General features: G+C 43.4%; 1 protein-coding gene across 3 annotated transcripts in view; it reads right to left on the reverse strand.

Annotated features, from left to right (window-relative positions):
* The window catches only part of NCOA7 (nuclear receptor coactivator 7), a 122,766-nt gene that overhangs the window by 16,033 nt on the left and 89,424 nt on the right, over nucleotides 1-17,309 (reverse strand). For all 3 annotated transcript variants that reach the window (XM_080929645.1, XM_080929644.1, XM_080929643.1), the window contains one exon: nucleotides 268-415. In XM_080929645.1, coding sequence (XP_080785771.1) covers nucleotides 268-415 — 148 coding nt within the window. The remainder of the gene's footprint in view (nucleotides 1-267; nucleotides 416-17,309) is intronic.

The raw sequence follows: 17,309 nt of genomic DNA on the forward strand, positions 1-17,309 counted from the left end.
TTTATACTATTAGGGCCCCCAACCGAAGAGGTACTTGATATAGGATGGTTTAATCTGATAAAGGGAACTCAGGGTCAGCCAACTGTAACTGCCAGGCAGATCAAGCTACCCGTCCGTTCTTATGTGGCATAGGAAACAAAGTTTCAAAATGTATTTTAAATACATTAGAAAAATTAAAGGGTAGGGTCAGTTATTCATAGACTTTGGATTCATCTGCTTTGGCATTTCAGGATCCCGGACAGCCTCCTCTCTTGTCTGGGTATTTACCTCCCAGCTCTTGGTAGTCGGTTCGCTGAAGAAGTTGTCGATCATGGTCAGTTCTTCCTTCTCCACCACCACAAAGCCTTGCTCCTTGGCATCTTTCCCATAGACATCAGGAGAGCACTGAACAAAGAAGGTGTACAAATGATCGACCCTGGAAAACACGGTCGTGATGCAGGTTAACACTGAGGCCATGTTCCTGGCAGGCAGCAAGAACTCCTTGAGTATCTGCAACAACCTTTTTCCTGCTTGGCGAATTGTTTTACTGAGTAGGAAAGTCCCCACTGTCAAGGTTACCTTTGTGAGTGGCTTCCAAACCTCAGAAAATAGGAACCTACAAAACAATTGCAAAAGCCCACAAGCACCAACCACTATCGAAACAGCTTCAATCTGAAAGAAAGATCAAGAGATAGGGCAGAAAATGGAAAATCCCCAGTGAAATAGTACACGGAATGTTTCTTCTTCAGCTGACTTTCACTTATTGGATACTACAAGCAGGGGGAAAAAAGGGATGACCTGAGGCTTTAGCTAAGAACAAAAGCAAAACCCAAAGAGCCTGGCTATAGTGCAAGATACATTGTATAACAGCTTTAATAAAACCCCTCCAACCACTAAAACAATAGGAAGTTACCAGGAACAACACAGTTTTACCCTTAGGAAGGTCTATTGCTTGTGATACATGTCCTTGGCTTCTGGTCTCTCTGATTTGTTATATTTGAAAAACACATTTTAGAAGCATCTCTCTGGCTATAATCAAGAATTTGCTCAGTGCTCAGCAGAGGTTGGAGGCTTTAGATCCTACCACCTGCAGCACCCACCCTGAATGGACCAGTCCCCAACACTGGCTTTTCTTTGTTTGTTTTAAATCTATAACAATGATAGTAAGGGATAGGGCAACAGAGCGGACCACATAGTTTTTAAAGTCTCTTGTTTAAAACAATCCTAATTTGAAGAAACTAGAAGGAAGCCAGTTTATGGACAGTTTGTTTTTTTAAGAAGCTTTGATTGTATCAAAATACTTTCACAAAGCTGATAGAAGTGAAACACATACAACCCCATCACAGCTCTAATCAAACCTCTTTAGGCTTCCACCCGCCTTTCCGCTGTTGTCCAGGTTTACACAGGTAATACAAAGTTTCCTTTCTAGTGGGAGCCAAGAAATAATTGCTTTATATGTAATGTTACATAATAGCGCATTTACCACATTACTAGTCTTTGTATGTGTCTTTAATTACTACACTGAAATTAAATTACTAAACTGTGTCTTAAAAGTTAATGAGCCATGCCCAGTCCCCATTTCTACATTGTCAGCATATAAAACTGTTCCCATTCTCACTGTATCTCACAAGCTATGTTATATTTTAATTTTCATTCGACTCTAGAAAGTGTTCAACTTCTTTTCTAATTTCCATCTTAACCACTTTTATATACGGTCAGTTTGGGAGATAATTCTATGAAGTACTAGTATATTCTTTTGTGTTTGGGTAAAATGTTTTGTAAATATCTCTTATGTCCATTTAGTTTATAATACCAGTCCCAACACTTCGCTGTTTAGTTTTTGTCTGGATGTTTTTTCTTGAAATCTCACACTGTCAGTGTGAGGATATTTATGAGATTTAAGTTGGAGTACTGTTGCTTTTATGAACTTGGGTTGTCTTGTGGTTGGTACATGGTTTGGAACTACAATGCCCTCTTGGTGGATTTTTCATGAATATGTCCTTCCCTATATCTTCTAATTAATTTTAATTGGAACTCTATTTTGTCAGATATTAATATATTTATAACAGCTTTCTTTTTAGGTCCATTTGCTTGGAATATCTATCCTTGATATTAAGATGTATTTCTTGGATTCTGCAAGAGAATAGATCCTATTTTCACATCCATTCTATTAGATGATGGGTTTTTTTGTTTGTTTTGGTTGGGGAATTGGGACCGTTGATGTTGAAAGACATCAGGGAGTAGCATTTGTTGATTCCCGTTATTTTGCTGGTGTGTGTGTGTGTGTGTGTGTGTGTGTGTGTGTGTGTATGTCTGTCCTTCTTTTGCTTCTTTGACCTGCTGGTTTGGGATTATGTATTGTTTTTTGGGGGAGTAGTTAACATCTTTAGGTTGTAATTTTCTTTCTAGTGCCTTCTGTCTGTTTGGATTTATAGAAAAATATTGCTTAAATTTTGTTTTATTTTGGACTATTTGATTTTCTCCATCTGTTGTAATTGAAAGTTTTGTTGAGTATAGTGTCTAGGCTGGCAACTGTGCTCTCTTTGAGTCTGTAGAACATCTGTCTAGGCCCTTCTGTCTCCTCGAGTCTTCACTGAGAGGTCAGGTGTTATTCAAGGTCTGCCTTTATATGTTATTTGGCTTTTGTTCTTTCTAGCTTTTGATACTTTTTCTTTATTCTGTATATTTAATGTTTTCATTATTATGTACCAAGGGGAAATTCATTTCTGGTCCAGTTTGTTTAGCATTTTGTATGTTTCTTATTATTTGCATTTATTATTTATTCTATTACCTTTATTCTCCCAAAAGTGGGTCTCAGGTTCCGGGCTGGGGTTCACAGGTAGGAACCATGAAAGAGAAAAGTGTAGAAATGAGAGAGAGAGGGAAAGGAGAAGGATGGTGGAAGGAGGAGAAGGTCATCATGAGGCTGGATGGATCGTGAGCATGTGTCCAGGAGAAATGAACCCTGAGGACAGGCTGCAGGAGCAGAAACAACCAGCAAGCACTTGGGGAGCACGGCGGGGGAATGAACAGTCTAGCATACAGAAAGTAGATTAGGGTAATCCCTCCCTTGGTCAATTTGCTAGAGCTGATTTAAAAACCAATAGGATTTTTTTTTTTTTTTTTTTTTTTTTTTTGGCTTAACATCTTCTTTGAGGTATCCATGTTTTCTGTCTTCAGTGTCTGTGTTGCTCTCCTCTGTGGCTTGCTCTGTGGTGAGGTCTGCTGCTGAGGTTCCTAAGTTTTTATTTTCATGTTTCCTGCAGCTTTGCTTTTCTTTTCTATTTCCAGCTTCACGCCTTGGACTGCTGTGTTCGTTTCCTTCCACTGTTTGTGTTTTGTTCTCATACTTTCCTTTAAGGAACATTTTCATTTCCTCTCTGAGGACCTCCGACATATAAAGGCCATGGTAAGATCTTCAGCTGTGTAGTAATTATCAGGGCCTGCTGCAGTAGGAGGGTCGCCATGTTCTGGGGGTGACACTGTCGTGGTTGCTATTGGTTGTTTTTTATGCTAGTGGCTAGGCATCTGGGGTCGGGAAGACTGTAATTCTACATACTAATAACTGGTCTGGTCTTGGTTAGGTAGATGCCCATTCCTTCATTTCTGTTGCCCTGTCTGGTTCTTAGGAGAGTGTGGTGGCTGTGAGTTGCCTGCTGGGAAATTCTTCTGAGACTCGGCCATTGGTGGTTCTCAGTAAAATGCGCTTTTAGGTACCAGTGACTGATTCGAAGGAACGCGGATGGGCTCCAGGAGGCCCGTGGAGGGTCCATAGGAGGAAGGCAAGCAAAGTGTTCCTCCAGGAACTTCTCAGTTTTCAGGGAATGGGTTCAGCGTGTGAGGAGAAGCCACTACAGGTAGCTCACAGCTGGTAACATGACCGGGCACTGGATATAAAGGAAAGAAAGGAACAGGGGAAATCTAAAGCTTCCCTACCTGCTTTGCTGGTCAGCCTGATTCTCTGGTAGGAATGGCTGGTAGGTACAAGGAAACGTCTGCTAGCATTGGATAAAGCCATAAGTTGGAGGAAAGAAGTCTGCAGTGGACGTTCTGTGAGATGTACTAGAGATGGGAGGAGGGGGAGGGGAGGCTGCAGCAGGCGTTCTGCTACAAAGCTGGAGATGAGACCATGGGAATGAATTTGGAGGGAAGGAGGGGGTCTGGGTCATAGCTGTGCCTCTCATTTCTGGATTTTATTTCATCCCAGATATAGCAAGCTGATATCTGGGAACAGCCATCACAGCCGCGTCACATCACACCGTGTCACGTCAAACGTCATGCCACGCCATTCTATTATCTGTTAGAAGCCTAGTTTGTAATGAGAGACAGCAAAGGGGGTGGGATCTAAATGCAGGAGCAGAGGAAGGGGAAATGTAGCTAGGATTTATTATGTGAGGGGGGAAATTAAATTTCCCCATCAGTCTCACAAAGGTGGCTGTAATGACTGCAAAGGTAGATTTTTCCCTCTGTTTATTACTCTGTTTTGTCTTCCCACATCAGTACACCAACAGCTTCCTCATTCTTTCTTTTATGGCTACCTATACTTTACCAGGTGCCCCGCCATCGTTTACACAGCCATTCTATGTCATTGGACACGTGAGCTCTTCCCCAGACACGCTGTCACAGACATAGCTATGAGCAATGTGAGTGAGTGTCATCTCACACACGTGCAGGTACAGCTGCTGTTTATGTTCCCAGAACCAAGGGTGGACTGACTGTCATGCTAGCACTAAGCCGGCCCAACCCTGCTTTGCCTCCAGAACAGACAAGCTTGGCTGTGTTTGGGACAGTGCGGCTGCAGACACCCCGATGCAGTGATAACCAAACACACATTCGTTCTGGAAAACCCCACGGCCCGATGTAGGAATTATATTAGTTTTGTTCCCTGTGTCTCCTTACGAGCTGTTCATTGAGAAAACATGAAATTATACCAGAGAGGCTTGATAAGTGTACAGTTCTCTAGGCTTTCTTTAAAAATAAAGATCGTTGTAAATTTTTTGGGGGGGAAGCAGAGCCATAGAGGAGAACCAAATATACTTCACTCTAACTTCTACAGAAGAGACATTTGTTAAACAGTGCCTGTTCATACGACGAATGAGAAAATCAAATGTGAGCAGTACAAATGGCTTCCTGACTGCTTGTGGCTGGATTCTTGTGAAATTACAACAGAGGCTTCAACTCATGGGATGTAGCCTGCCAGGCCTCAGTGTGTCCTGTCACTCACAGCTGGCCTGTCACTCACAGCTCTCCTGTCACTCACAGCTCTCCCGTCACTCACAGCTGGCCTGTCACTCACAGCTGTCCTGTCACTCACAACTGGCCTGTCACTCACAGCTCTCCTGTCACTCACAGCTCTCCTGTCACTCACAGCTGGCCTGTCACTCACAGCTCTCCTGTCACTCACAGCTGGCTTGTCACTCACAGCTCTCCTGTCACTCACAGCTCTCCTGTCACTCACAGCTGGCTTGTCACTCACAGCTCTCCTGTCACTCACAGCTCTCCTGTCACTCACAGCTGGCCTGTCACTCACAGCGCTCCTGTCACTCACAGCTGGCTTGTCACTCACAGCTCTCCTGTCACTCACAGCTCTCCTGTCACTCACAGCTGGCTTGTCACTCACAGCTCTCCCGTCACTCACAGCTCTCCTGTCACTCACAGCTGGCCTGTCACTCACAGCTGGCTTGTCACTCACAGCTCTCCCGTCACTCACAGCTCTCCTGTCACTCACAGCTCTCCTGTCACTCACAGCTGGCCTGTCACTCACACTTAGACCCTAATGTTTTCCTGTTGAGCATCATAAATTACAGAGAACATTAATCAGATGAGGACACTCTGGACAAAAACAGGAACATTCTAATGCAGTGTGAATTCAGATAAAAACCACAAACTGTCTAGCCACAAAGTCACCATAGCCATACGTGTTGCTTTCAGAAACATCACCGTGGCTAGTCTTTCCTTGCTTTTGGTGAGATTTCCTCAGACGACAAATAATGGAAGTGATTGTTTCCTGAGGTTGTCTAACCTAGAGCAAGATGCTGCTGCTTCCTATAGGCCCTCACTAGTTACCTTACGCAAACCCACTCCAGTAACTCCTTCCTCACACTCCACTCCCTCCACAGAAGCCTAGTGCTAGGCATCAAACACAGCCTCAGGTGATGCAGGTGCAGAACTTCAGGATCCGAATACATTCAAGGGGCAAGTCATGAGGTGTTTCCCATGTCCCTCAAGTAAAGGTGATGGCTTTATTCATTTGTGTATTTTTAGTACTTATAAGTAGGTGTGAATACACATGCTCTTGCAGCAAGAGCTCTGCCACTGAGCCACACACACAGCACTTTCTCGTTGAATTGCTGGTACCCCCAGTGTGTGCTCTTCTATTGGACAGTCTTTAGTGACCCACAGGGCACTGACCCAAGACAGACCTTCCTGAGCACCCACAGGCCCTGGTTTTCAGCAATATCAGTTCTGGCTGGGACTGGGTTTTGAATTTAAGCTATTATTCTTATACCTAAGGGATGCGGATGAAGAAAGCCAGTGTATCACACCCAGGACTATGCCTCCTAAGGCACCAGGTTGTTTCTAGCACATTGCAGATCCCCTGCTTATTCCACACAGTTTCTGAGTGACTTTCCAGTCCTTTTTTCCCCCACATCACGACATAGACATTTTTATTAGAATATTATTTTCGGAACCACCAAACACTCTCCTAGGGAAGCACTGTGCAGGACAACCCTACGGAGAAAAACATCCATCGTGACAAATGCTGAGGCTGTTGGCCTTTCTTTGTGAAACTGCCAGGAAATCACAACGAGCAGAAGCGTTGACTTAGTTCTGCATCCCTTCCGAGATGTTAGAAGACAGGTAAATGGTGAGGGTGCAGGGCGGCACAGATTTAAGGGAAGAACCAATCTCAGTAGCTTGCAGTGCCTTCCCCTTCTGGAAACAAAGACATCGGACGCACGCATGGTGAACCCTCTCGGTGGTTCTCGAGGGAAGTAAGCTAGGCTGACTCACTGCTTCACAGTGAGAACCAATGACACATTATCAGCCTGATGGGGACAACAGATTCCCACAAGCCAGGGGGAAGGTGAGTCTGGGTAGAAGGGTAAAGAAAGGCAAGACTATAGATTCATATAGTACCTCTTAAGGGGAACCCAATGCTTCAGTGCGTTTGGAAGTTTGGTACTATTGGAGCATCTCTGTCATGTGTTGATGGTTGTAACAGAGACAAACTCAAAGGAAAGGGTAGCATCCCTTTCCCTCCGTCATCATTCCTGAGGGGAGACACCTGTGGGGGTTTCGGGGTGTGCTCCAGCCTCATCTTGGTTATTTAAAGAGACAATTTTGGCTATACCATGCTGCTGTTGCATGTCATGAATCTCTTGCTGAAATGGAGACCAAGTCTCACTCCCACCAGCCATGCTAAGGAAGGAAATAGAAACCTATGCACACACGTGTCTCTCGGAAGCTATAGAAACAAAGGCGGTGAAGGAAGATGAGGTTGTGGCAGCTCCAAGGTTCGGACAAGGAGACTGACTGTACTGTAGCTGTGAGGGAGAGAACAGCCAGAAGCATCTGGAAGAGTCCAGATTGAAGTGGCCATGAGAGGAGAGAGATGGGGGAGAACAAGAAAGAGTGCCAAGAGGGCAAAGAGGTCAGGAGTGCACCAAGTGTGGAGCCACACAGCCAAAGTGTCAGGTTTATACAGAAGTGCAGAGCTGGGGGGAGGGGAGTGAAGCCCCTAGGAAGCAGTGGTTTATGTTAGGGGGCAGGTGAGACAAACTAGGAGGAGAGAATGTATGAATGTATGAATGTGCTCTGGTTTGCTAATAGACACCACCCTTAGCCATCTGTCCCAGTCCGATGTACTCTTGTCTACCAGCACCATTCTTTCTAGACGTGTTCTCAGCCAGGAAAGCAATCTGGGATGCTAAGGCAAAGGGGCCATATTAAAAATCTACTCCAGTCTCTTCTAGTTCTGTCAGATCTTCAGTGAATGATCAGTGAAAGTTCGATAGGGAAAATCTTGAGTTATTCTTCCTATAAGAAAAGCCGTGGCTGCCTGCCTCAAGAACTCTACGAGTCAAGACCCTGTATATCAGGAGCTGCCGGATACACAGAGAAGTAAACTGATGTCACCAGCAATGAAATGATGTGCCCAAACACACGTCCTAGACATGTTCTAGCCAGCTCAGGCTGACTGATTTTGAAAGAACTCTGTAGACAGGTCTGTTGGTTTCTGTAGAAAGGTCAATCATCACAATCACTTTCTGGTTTGGGGCTGTTAGCAACGTCTATGTAACATCAGCTGTGTGCCCACGTCAGAGCTCCTGATTCCCAGTTCCTGTTCCTAAAATTCTATTCCCTTGGTAGGCACACAACATAATAATTCGGGATCAGGACTTGCACGTGTGGACTCAGCTCAGGGAAGTAGCTTGGCAGTCCTGTCGCAATGGCTGTAAAAGTTGGCCCTTGCCTGGGAGCCCTAGTGAAGACGAGAAGGCAAACTGCAAAGTTACATTCTCATGGGGGGTGCTCACATCCTTTCTTTCAGACATCCAGGGTACAAACACGCCCTTACTTCTTTAACATTAGCTTCCGACATATTAATACGCCCTCAGTTCATTAGGTAGTCAGGGACGTCGTTTGAGTAAGCTGAGGGAATAGTGAAATGAACTCGAAATTTAAGCAACTTGCTCCACACAAAGAAAATTTAAGTTGATTTGGAAGGTTTACTTAAGTTTGAAGGTCCTTGGAGACCAAATGGAAGGAACATGTGTCCTATTCTATCCCCCTTTCCAACTCTCTGCTTAAGTCCCTTCCCTTTGTTTACATTATGCCAACGGTTTAGGGAACAGGGAGCGGATATGACTGGGTTATATAGTCGCCTTCAGTTTACTTAGCTGAATTCTTGGACTGGGTCTTTTTTACCTAATGGGGTTTTCCTAACCTCAACCTAGTTCAGTTTCCAGAACACTCCAGGAAGTAAACCTCCATCCCCACCCGGTTCCTGTAGATCCCACCCTTGACCACTGCTTCCTTCCGACTGGTCTCATTCATCTTTTACCCCCACAACCCTCTCTGCCTCAAGTTCCCCCAGCTATTAGGTTCCTCCCAGATTCATAAAATTCTAAGCCAACCTGGTCACCCTCACTTTTGCTCTGTCCTGTCTCCTGCCCATACAGGCCATCTTCGACTTCTCCTCCAGGGAAGCTGTTGTTGGGTTGCTTTCCCATGCACAATAGACTCTTATGCATCACAGATCATACTTAGCTCCCTCCCTACTCATCACAGTGCCGTGGGGACCTCTCTCCATCACCCCAAGCTCTCAGCCTCTCCTACCTGCAACCTACTTAAATGGCATATTCTTTACTGGGTAGAGATGTCCCTGCATGGATCTATCTACACATGTATCTATCTAGGTGATCTCGCTCTCCACAATTCCTCTCTGCACCTTACCAGGCCCACTCTCTGCCAACTTTCCCTGTTCTGTTCCCGTACTTTCCCCTTCTCTCATCCTTCCGTATCCTCCAGGCTGATCCTTAAACCTGTATGCATTTCTCCATCCTTAAAACAAGGTTGTAGTTTTCTTTCTTTCTTCCTCAGTGTTCCTTCCCAGTCTTCATTTTCATTTCAGAGTGCATTATTTGAACTAGCAAATGTTTCAACTCTAAATTCACCTGTTTGATCCATTTGCTTTTTTTAGTTTATGGTAAACCAAGTCTGCCTCATACACTTCTGAAAGGGGGCAGAGGGTTAAAAACTGTTACATTCCTCACTGTTTCAGTGAAACTGGTTTTCTCTAGTCACCAACTATGCAGAATAACAACAGAATGTCAATCCTAATAGACTTGACCTTAGAAAGCTTGTTGAGGCTTGAGGGGCTCAGTAATTCACCTTGTGGTCTGGTCCTTGATGAATCAGCAGCCGTGGGACATTATCCAGGGCTTTTCTCAGAGCTAGCACCATTACCAGTAATTACAGTCTCCATAGCTGCCAACTGCCCCTGAAGCAGTGTACTGTAACACACGTTAATAAGGAAGCAGAAAACTTGGTCAAGTACTGGATCCCAGGAAAAGCTAATCTTTTAAACGGAAGTAGATCTGAGGCTGAATGAGGCCAAGATGAAAGGACATAGAAGGAGGGTGACTTTTTAATATGCAAAAGCAATCACTTTGCCTGACTCCAAAAATCTCTTCTAGCATCTCCTTAGAGGTTTTAGGATTAATCCAAGCTCTGTAGCTGCTTAAGGTCTGCTTAAGATTTGGTGCCACACTCTTAAATGTGCTACTGTGTTCAGACACAGGGCCCATGCTCATTCCTCATACAGCCTGATTCTCATCTATCTGCAGATCTATCTATCTATCTATCTATCTATCTATCTATCTATCGATCTATCACCTATTATCTGTCTATTACCTACCTACCTACCTGCCTGCCTGCCTGCCTGCCTGCCTACCTACCTATCTACCTATCTATCTATCTACCTACCTACCTACCTACCTACCTACCTATCTATTTATCTATCTATCTATCTACCTACCTACCTACCTACCTACCTATCTATCTATCTATCATCTATCTACCATCTGTTTAATCTATCATCCTTCATCTATTATCTATGTATCTATCATCTGTCGTCTACCTACCTACCTACCTATCATCCATCCATCTTTAGAAAGAATATTAGCAGAGGTAAGCCTGATGGGGAAATGTCTGACTGGGGTCTGAGGCTCGTCAGCTGTCATTGTGGACCTGGGTTTATTGAGGGGGGCATCACAGGAGGAAAAGGGAAATCCTATTTGCCTGAACACATATGGAGACATGGCATTTGGAGAGTTGTTGCTGCTGTAACAAGATCAAACTGGATATGATAGAAAGGAAGATATATATTGTGGTCAGGCCTAGTGTGGGACTCTGTACAGATGTCTTTCTAATGCAGACAGAACTGTCAACATAGGAGAGCAAATCTTTATTTAGCATTTTCAGATGTAGAGCTTCCTAGACAAACAACAAAGTGATCCAGATATTACAGGACCACTGCAGTCTTGGACTGCAAGTCAACAGATAACAGAGACACTTGCACATCGATGTTAACTGTAGCGCTATTCACAGTAGCTACATGATGGTGTCAGCCTAGGTGTCTAACAAAGGAGAAATGGGTAGAGAAAAGGTGGTAAATGCACAGTAGTAATTGTATTGGCCACAACAGAGGACAAAGTTCTATCATTTTCAGGAAAACAGATGCAATTGGAGATAATACTATTAACTAAATAAAGCCAATCATACAAAGAGAAATATCTTGCTTTTCTCTCATCTATGGGTCCTAGATTTTATATCAATAAAGTCATGTGTGTATATGACATGGATAGATGCATAACTACCTGGGGGAGGGAATTGAGATCCACAGCATTTGGAGGGACGAGAACAGGAAGGGCTGGGGGTGCGGAAGAAGTACTGGACACATAATATATACACATGCAGAAGTTCGGGAGACATGCCTACTGTATCGTCCTCACCAATCGAGATGGAGGAAGGGACTAGCAGGGAGGAAAGGATCTCCTAGGAGTGGGAAATGAAGTAGATGGCTGTGGATGGGTTGGGTGGGGAGGGGTACTGGAACAGGAAGATTAAATAGGGATGGAGAATAAGAATCTGGGTAAAGGAGAGAATACAGGGAGGGTCAGCTACACCTAAGGGCCATTTGAGAGGACATATGGAAACCTAATACAGTAGAGGTGTCTCAAAATAAGTATAAAAAAGAAATCAAATAGAGGGGAAAGCAAAGATCCAACTAGACATCTCTCACCACCAAACAAAACTTCCAGTGCTGGGAATAGGGTACATCTAATTGAACTCTTAGCCAAAAGCACTCCGGCTATTTCTAAAGCTATTGGTTGCTCTTTGCAATGGATGGTAAGGCTGTATCATTGAAGAAAACACTGGACATAAAGAATTCAAGCTGGTGGCTACCTAGAGCTCCTACTGACTGATATTTGTGGCACTGGAAGATACTCTGCACATTATCAGAGGAGAAAGGTAAACACCATCCCAGTTAGAAACCCAGTGGTCTACAATGGTGGTCTGCTTGCAAGACAAGCTGGTGCAAAAAAATGGCACATTTTTGGGAGTAACCACCTAACACTGGATTGGATTTAAAGCCTACGTTATGAGAGGGATAGGATTCATACCTGATATGGTCCAGAATCTGAGACTAGATAGGACAGGAACCTAGGGAAAAACCAAACTATTATTCTCTTAATGAAACACAGCAACAAGATGACTCCTAATGATGTTCTGCTAAACTCATAGACCAGTGTCTTGCTTTTCTTCTGCAATAGATGGGAACAAATGCAGAGACCCACAGCTGGACAATGTACAGAGTGAGACACCTCGGGACACCCAGTCCATCAAATCCCTCCCACAGGACCCAGGGAACTATGCAGAAGAGGAGGAAAAATCATTGTTAAGAGGCAGTGAGGATGGAAGACACAAAGGAAAGAAGCTCTTATAAACAGCTGGGGACAGCATACCATGACAGGGACTGGTGGGGACATCTCAGAAGCCTGCAGCAGCTCCTTATAAAAATAAGGATGGCATCTGGAACGCCGAGAAGGAGACACATCCCTCCAGGGGACCCGCCATCATAAATAAGAGACAGCCCGAAGTAGACTGGGATGGAGACATCTCAGCCCACCACAACTCTTTGTAAAAACAAACAAACAAACAAACAATTAGTTATTCTTATTTCTCCTACCCTTAGCCCTGGACAATGTGGCTGCTTTTCATTTGGCTTTGGCGTGCATAACTATTCTATTATATCTGACTTTCCTACTCCCTTCTCCTGCTCTGGTGAATTCTGTGAAACCAGATATTCTCCGATGTAATGATTTTTAAACAATTAAATGTTGAGTCACAGGGGCACAGCACAGTCCTGATGGCCCAGGTGTCTGCTGTGTGCTCTTGTCTTGGAAACAATGTAATAACTGCACAATGATAGTTTCAGATTAATGTTTGACTTGCAAAGAAAGTTTGAAGAAATTGTTAGAAAATGAAACAGAGCCAACATTGGGACCCGGAGAAAGAAAAACAAAAACTATTGAAGTTATGAAGTGAGTTTTATACAACATTTGAGAGTGGTTCCTGGGTAAGAATGTATAGAATACATAAAATCTTATAGTAGTAAAACTAAGTCAAAACATTGGGACTCTTAGGAGAGTCACTGTGTGCAGTGTGCAGGAACAGAAAGCTAGCGGAAGAGTTAGGGGTTAACTTGACTCTCTGGCCACTGCCTGGCAGATTTGCCCATGTCATTTATCATTAGAGCTTCACAGGAAAATGCAGGTAGCTGACCTCCGAGCTCTGAAGTATAATAAGTCAAAAGTTAAAGTTTAAACAATGATAAGTTTGCAGCTATTGTTTTGGTCATAGGCCAGGGAACAGGGGAAGCTTTAAACTCCGGGGAACAATTGTAATTCTTGATTCTTTGGGGAATGTGACTATCTTTTTAAAAATTTGATTTGGCAATGTTTATACAGTATCTTTTTTTTCCTACCTGCTTTTGGAGAATCAATAAAAGACTGGGGCAAGAGAAAGCAAGAGAGTGAGGTGAGTACGAGGTGTACGTGAGGTGAGTGGAGAGTGTGTGGTGTGGAGAGAGAGAGAGAGAGAGAGAGAGAGAGAGAGAGAGAGAGAGACAACTTTAAGTCTTAAAAAAGATGCCTGCCAGCTTGTGTGTGCTTATTACATGCCTCCCAGACATCCCTGCCTCTGGTGGAGAACTTCGATCCTGTGTCGAGGCTGGATGCCGACAGTAAGCAGGGAAGGACTAATGCACGCGTGACCCCTCAGAGCCTGAGGCACCGTGCACAGGGCCTGCAGGTCTCAGTAGTGAGAGGGTGACTGGACCTGTGTGAGCATCCATTCCTATCCCTGATGCTGTCTCTCACTGAGGAACGCTGGCAAAGGAAAAATGAATCTCACCAGACACACAAACTATACTTAAGGGTAGCCTCATGCCCAGCAGTAGATGGCCAACACAAGGTGACGCAATGACATTTTCAGGGTTCTTTTTTTTTTTTTTTCCGGTCTTACAATTCTTTTATTTTATACCTTACAGATCTTTTGCTTATGCATTATACTTTCTGTTTATGTGTTTCTTGTGATTTTTCTTTGGCCCTTTTTTCCTGTTTGTTTTATTCTATTTTGCTTTGTTTTTTATTTTATGTTTATTATTATTATTATTATTATTATTATTATTATTATTATTATTATTTTAGATGCCTGAATTCTAATGAGAGAAAAAGAAAAGGTGTGGATTTGGGCAGACAAGAAAGAAGGAGAAGATCTGGGAGTAGTTGGAGGAGGAAAGACAGAAATTAGAATGTATTGTATGAAAAAAATCTATTTTCAATTAAAAAACAAAACAAAAGGTCTATTCTCTGTAAAATTCAAACTAGTTTTATTCTTACCTGAATGTCACATGATTGGAAGTAGCCATTAAAAGATGTATCACACCTTTGGAAGAAAATCCCTTCTAACTCAGCACCACAACACACCTAAGCCACTGGCTTTGGGTTGAATCTGACAAGGGAGGCGTCCTTACAGAAACAATGTCAGACAGGGCAGGCTGACTGAGTGAGTCAGAGTTCTGGGTGTGGGCTACAAGGATTACATCTTACCTTAAGGCCACTATTCTCTGAAGTGTGGCAGGATTGTCCTCAATCACTCCAAAGTACACAGAAGACATTTTAATAGTTACCTACTTCTGAAGGCATTCATTTAGCATATTATATTTCTCATTTCACAGATATTATCACTGGCTAAATAATAAATAATAATATATAATATTATATAACAATAACAATAACCCATGGGGGTTTGAGTCTCTTAAAGATAGCTAGGATAAACAGCAGTGCGGACTGTGGTCAGATACAGAAACATGGATAAAGGGAAGAATGTGTGTGAACAGCTGCTAAAACTTGAGATTTGTCATCCTAGGCACATCTATACTAGTAGTGAGGATGAGGTAGAGCAAGATCTGCAGGTTATTAGAACAATTTGGTCAAGGAGCAGGGACCAGAGGAGATGGGACAAGGTAAAAACAAAAGGCTTTGTTGCTATAGCTACATCTGAGATCCAGGCAGGAGATTCCAAAAACAAAGCCTCAGCGTGGCAATATGGATGTGGACATGCCCTCCTCACACTCCTGTCAGCCCACCTAGCAGTTGCCCCTATTCCAGCAACCAGTGATCAGTCACTGTTGCCTTGCTGGGTCTATTTTTACAGATTCCTGAGTGTTTATCACAAGAAAACTCTTGGTACTTGTGAATATAAGAATGTAGCTGTAGTTTACAATGTAAGGAGTCTTTTCTTATCCATGGGAGTCTGATTTAAGACCCCCCATTACATAACAAAAATTGGATAGTATCAAATCCTATATGTACTCCATTTTTACTGTAACTATGATAAAGTTCAGTTATTAAGCTTTGTCCATAAAGGGATTAATAAAGGGCAAAAGAATTATAATAATGTACTATAACAAAAATCTGACCAAGGATTCCCATCTCAAGATGTCTTACTGTATATCCTTGTCTTTCTTATGAGGATGTGCGGTGACTTAGAGCTCACATCAGGAGGTAAATGACAGGTAACGAGTTGTAGTGTTACACTACAGAGAACTCTAGTATTGGGATAAGCCGTCAGTCCACTTTATAATCCTGAGTACCAGTAAAGGTCAGAGGAAGTGGGCATAGATACATTATCCATAGCAAAGATGAGGCATAGATACAGTATCTGTAGCACAGGTGAGGTGTAGATACAGTATCTGTAGCACAGATGAGGTGTAGATACAGTATCTGTAGCACAGATGAGGTATAGATACAGTATCTGTAGCACAGATGAGGTGTAGATACAGTATCTGTAGCACAGGTGAGGTGTAGATACAGTGTCTGTAGCACAGATGAGGTGTAGATACAGTGTCTGTAGCACAGGTGAGGTGTAGATACAGTATCTGTAGCACAGATGAGGTGTAGATACAGTGTCTGTAGCACAGTTGAGGTGTAGATACAGTATCTGTAGCACAGGTGAGGTGTAGATACAGTATCTATAGCACAGATGAGGTGTAGATACAGTATCTGTAGCACAGTTGAGGTGTAGATACAGTGTCTGTAGCACAGATATGGTGTGAGTCAGTTCCAGGTGGGATGGCACTGTGAAGGCACCAGACTCAATCACTGCTCTAAGCTCCATGCAATTAAGATGGTTACTGCCAGAATTCTCCACTTAATATTTCAGGACTCTATTTGATCACAGGTAACACAGTTAGAAAATGAGGCCACAGATAAAGGAAAGGGTCTGCTAATCAGTGTTCTCTGCAAACACAAAGTGAAGACGGAAATGGAGAGAGGCACTGAGGGAGGAGAAACTGGTGTCTACACAAGGTGATGGATATGGTCACCGGCTCTGTTGTGGCACATATTTGTCATGATGCACACACATAGAAAAGGTTTTATACCCTGAAGATGTAAAATTTTTAAATATCCCACAGCTTGCAGAGAGTTGGAAAAAGTACACTTTATTGTTGTGGCTCACCAAAAATAGTAAGAAAGCCCTTTTGTGAATTACTACACAAAACAATAGTTGTAGTTATCAGATAAATAAAGTTAAACCAAGTGAAAGACAATCTTTCCATCAACATCAATCCTGGAGGCCTTTGGCTGACATGCTGTAGACTGGATTCAGTAGCTGACACATTACTGTTGCTCTGCTGACGTTTCCCATCAAGCAGTGGTTAGACTTAAGAACTGGAGGTACATCGCCCGTATTCCAGTTTGTTTTGGGAAAAAAGGAAAAGATGGAGCAGGTGCACATGCCCACACAGCTCTCAGCTCCGGAAGCTGTCATGAGAAGGCTCAGACCTTGTCTACACCCCAGCCCAGGCTTTCATGCATTTTGGTAGCAACAGAACCCCCCATCTATAAGACCCCAGAGGTTGAATGAATCCTGAAATATCAAACCATACACACATCTAGTGTTTTTTTACTATATGCGCAAACCTAAAGTAAAATTTAGTATCTGTTTCTAAAGTAGTATAGCAAGACTTAAAGAGTAATCATAGAACTGCCAGCCGGAAAGGCGGCTCGTACAGGCTGAGAAACTGCGACCTGGAACAGATCTTAGGAACTTCTGTTCCCACCCGGAGACGACTTCAGGACGCAGAGCGGAGCCTGGCCCAACTGCCAGCCGGAAAGGCGGCTCGTACAGGCTGAGCAACTGGTGAGTGGGAGACCTAGTCTGCGGGGGAGCAGAGGGATCTCTGCGGAGTGCAC

This window comes from Micromys minutus (assembly GCF_963924665.1).
Source record: "Micromys minutus genome assembly, chromosome: 15".
NCBI lineage: Eukaryota > Metazoa > Chordata > Mammalia > Rodentia > Muridae > Micromys > Micromys minutus.